At 39.9% G+C, this 4,527-nt stretch overlaps 1 protein-coding gene across 1 annotated transcript; it reads left to right on the forward strand.

Annotated features, from left to right (window-relative positions):
* Window positions 1-3,254: 3,254 nt before the first annotated feature.
* Window positions 3,255-4,208, forward strand: LOC112928602 (olfactory receptor 52M1-like). Its single transcript, XM_026010411.2, has one exon. The coding sequence runs from the start codon at window positions 3,255-3,257 to the stop codon at window positions 4,206-4,208; it is 954 nt and encodes a 317-aa protein (XP_025866196.1).
* The last annotated feature ends 319 nt before the right edge of the window (window positions 4,209-4,527 follow it).

The raw sequence follows: 4,527 nt of genomic DNA on the forward strand, positions 1-4,527 counted from the left end.
TAGGAAACAGAGGCAGAGAGTACATACTCCCTAAATCAGCCAGAAACAGCAGAGTTAGTATTTGAACCTAAGCTTATCTTGCTGTTAATCTATGTTAATTTTACCATAACAAAACCTTTTGGAGTCTCAGACCCACCAGGATGCTGCTGCTTCTAGGACTTGCAAAATGTTTCTCTGGAATACTCTAGGTAAAGTGACACAATTCCAGAGCTACAACCTAGTTCAAACCATGGCTTAAGACACCAGTTATTGGGGTCCCTGCATGGCTCAGTGGCTGAGCATCTGCCTTTGGCTCAGGGCGTGATCCCAGAGTCCCGGGACTGAGTCCCTCATCGGGCTCCCTGCATGGAGCCTGCTTCTCCTTCTGCCTATGTGTCTGCCTCTCTCTCGGTGTCTCTCATGAGTAAATAAATAAAATCTTGAAAAAATATATGCCAGTTATCAATTTGGTGGATTTTTTTTTGTAAATATATTCATATTCTGCTTGTCCCAACCCAAAATTTGGTTACAGCTTCATTGGATAAACTGGGTCTGGCACAAATCAAAGTTAGAAATCTGGGTTTAAGTCTATCAAATGAACATTAATTCCTTCTGTGATAACTAGCTTACCCTACATTGAGAAATCAGGCCTCTTTCTGCTTTGGATTGGTGGTCTATCACAATATTTTTTAGAGAACACTTCAGACATTCTCTTCAGTGTGAGATAAAATTGTATATTGATTTGTGTTCCCCTTATATCCTTGTCCCATCTTTGTAATTCCTAGACTTTAGGGAGTACTTCAATGATGTCCCATGTAAGACAAATAGCAAACTATGCCAATTTGCAGAATCTAAAAGTTCTGATCTGCTTCTCATAGTGAAGAGTAAGAATTCAGGGGGACAAAGCTGCTGCCCTGTGCCAAGAACCTCATAGCTATTTCATTTGTTCTTTATAATTATCCTTTGCAGTTGATATTCTCTCCATATTTTATGTGGAAAAAAGCCTGACACATAAAGAGATTAGGCTACTTTCCCAGATAGAGAGTAAGATAAAAGTTTGGAATGGGAAATTTGCTTTATTAGACAGCAAAGCTCATGTTCTGAGCTGCCTTTGGATCTACACAATAGATCCAGGAAAGCTCACTTTTGAGTTGAGGAAATAACTTCACATGTGATCACTTACTAGCATATTAAAGTACTTGATTCACAGAATTGCTGAAGTTGGTGAGGTTAATGTAACAAGAACACCTGTGGAAAACTTTAAAGTTCACAAAACTTTAAAAAAAAATTTTTTTTAGCACCCAATCAATGGCTGCTGACGAAGAAGTAAGCAAACTTATAAAAAGTTGTATGGGAGCTAGTGTTAGGAATCCCTGAGGTTACATAAGTCCATTTCTTATACTTATTTGTCACAGAAATGTAATTACTGTTTATATTTTGTACAAGAGTATTTGAAATGTTCTTGGGCTCATTTGAGACAATTAGGAATTTCATGACTACTCAACCACTCTGGTATAGACTGGAGCTCCCAAAAAAGGCTTTGTAGAAGGGAGGTGGTCTGTGATGGGCCTTGAAGAATGGGGGAAATTTGCCCCAGTAAAAAACAAAAAAATGATGAAACATCTCAGCAAAAATGTGGCTGTATGAAGAAAGTCACCATTGTGAGGACAGGGAGTCTGAGACTTACTATTGCTGAGAATCTGACGGGAAACAGCAGGATGGCAACCCTAAGACAGGACAAGACTCAAATTAAACTTGGTACTCTTAGGTTCTGAACCCTGCAGATGTGAAACAACAGGAGCCACTCTTGAATTCTTAGTGAGAGATGCCTGAAGGGCAGGAAAAAAAAGTAGACTTTTACAAGTAATGGCCAGTGATTTAGTGCTTATCTGTCTCTTTAGAGACCAAGAGGGATGTGGTCAGAAAGAAGGATCCTATCAACTGTTTTCTTTCAATCCATTCTTCTTAATTATCACCAGGTAATGGGCAAAACATACAGTGAGAAATACTTATAGAAAGATGCATCTTTTCTTTTACCTATCTTATAGATACCCAGATACTCAGTAAGCTTAATAGTCTCTGTCCTAAGAGTAAACTTTTTAGGAACTTTGTCTCTTTATCTTTTAACCATGAAATCTGGGCAACCTTAAATGAAAGATTCTTTTCTTTGAGAAATAAGATCCTGTACCAAATCTCTTTGAAGAAGCCAATTAGGTTTGGCAATCTGACTAATCCAGAGAAAAAGAAATTGTACCTCACAGATATATTTTCCTTAGTAAATAGTCACTCTGTCTTTGGACTTTAATAGTTTTAAGACTACTTTTAAAGTCCTTGTCCACTTTAAAAGCCAGAATATACATAAATACAGAAAGAAAATTAAAAAGGGGTTTTTACAACTATGACACATACCTGTATTTTAATGAAATTCTATCATAGTTTAATCTGCCTCCTGCTGTCCCCTCATTTACTGTAGCATGATGTATACATTTTCCCAGGTAAATACATAGATCTAAAAATATTATAAACATAATTCTAACTCATTGGATGTCCTACAACCTAAACAATGCTTTATTTTGAACACACATAACTTCCAATTTTTCATTATAAAATCAATTTTAGGGACACCTGGGTAGCTAAGTTGGTTAAGCATCTGACTCTTGATTTCTGCTCAGGTTATGATCTCAGGGTCATGACCTCAAGCCCTGAGTCAGGCTCCATGGTGAGCAGGCAATCTGCTGGAGATGTCTCTCCCTCTACCTCACCCCTGTCTCCCCACTCTTGCATACTCTCTCTCAAATCTTTTTTAAAAAAATAAAATCAGTAATTGCAAATAGGAAATTGGTGTTATTGATGTTATTAATGTTGCTATTTATACAAAGTACATATGCATTGAGCTAAACACACTACATGGGTTTACATTTAATCATTGCACATAGAACTTTTCTGTAGTTCCCATTTCCTTTAAGAAGTGTTTCTCAAAGCAAAAATACTGAAAAGTGATAAAGAAGTTGGAGACTTCCAGGGTGGAGTAGGGTATTTTAGCATTAGAAGTCATGAGCATGCCTGTTTCTACATGTAGCAATGAGTGTTTTCATGCATAGTTTAATAAAATCTGTAATATGTCAAGCAGACTTTGAGACTTCTTTATTATAGGTTCCAGCAGTTGCACAGGATGAAAATAAGAATCTAGTAGTCTACAGTTTCCAGAAACAATACCTCTCATAAGAGCAAAAATCCAAGAGCTCCTATCTCCTGGATACTCCACAGCCTGAAACATGTTCATGTCTAATAATGCCTGTTTGGTGCCTAGTTCTTTCTGGCTTACTGGTATTCCAGGGCTGCAATCCCTGCACATCTGGCTCTCCATCCCCTTCAGCTCTATGTACCTGGTGGCTATAGTGGGGAATGTGACTATCCTGGCAGTGATAAAGGTGGAACGCAGCCTGCACCAACCCATGTACTTCTTCCTGTGCATGTTGGCTATCATTGACTTGGTCCTTTCAACGTCTACCATGCCCAAACTACTAGCCATCTTCTGGTTTGGTGCCCACAACATTGACCTGGATGCCTGCTTGGCTCAGATGTTCTTCATCCACTGCTTTGCCACTGTTGAGTCAGGAATCTTCCTTGCCATGGCTTTTGATCGCTATGTGGCCATATGTGACCCATTACGCCACACCTTGGTGCTCACTCATGCAGCAGTGGGTCGTTTGGGCTTGGCTGCCCTCTTCCGTGGAGTACTCTACATTGGGCCTCTGCCTCTGATGATTCGCCTGAGGCTGCCTCTTTACCGGACCCAAATCATTGCCCATTCCTATTGTGAGCACATGGCCATAGTTACCTTAGCATGTGGTGACACAACAGTCAACAACTTGTATGGAATGGGAATTGGCTTCCTGGTATTGATCCTAGACTCATTAGCTATCACTGCCTCATATGTGATGATTTTCAGGGCTGTAATGGGGTTGGCCACCCCAGAGGCCAGGCTTAAAACTCTAGGGACATGTAGTTCTCACATTTGTGCCATTCTTGTCTTCTATATCCCCATTGCTGTTTCTTCTCTCACTCACCGCTTTGGCCATCATGTGCCTCCTCATATCCATATCCTTTTGGCCAACTTTTACCTCCTCATTCCACCCATTCTCAACCCAGTTGTCTATGCTGTCCGTACCAAACAGATTCGAGAGAGACTTCTCTACATTCTTAAAGCAGGGTCTCAACCCAAGTGACTGTTCTGCATCTGTGGGGCATACAGATAGTGATGGTAGAAAAACACTGAAGAAGCCTATGCAGTGACACTTATGCAACTAGGTCTTTCTTACCTGAGGTGTGGTGATAAAGGTCTAAGAAGAATGCTAGATTATATTCCACTTCACTGTGGATTTTCTCAAAGTGGAGAGCAGAATTTCTGAATGGGGAAATCGATATGAGTTTTTTTTTTTAATTAATTTTTATTGGTGTTCAATTTACCAACATACAGAAAAACACCCAGTGCTCATCCCGTCAAGTGTCCACCTCAGTGCCCGTCACCCATTCCCCTCCAACACC

This window comes from Vulpes vulpes, chromosome 11 (genome assembly GCF_048418805.1).
Source record: "Vulpes vulpes isolate BD-2025 chromosome 11, VulVul3, whole genome shotgun sequence".
NCBI classification, from domain to species: Eukaryota; Metazoa; Chordata; class Mammalia; order Carnivora; family Canidae; genus Vulpes; species Vulpes vulpes.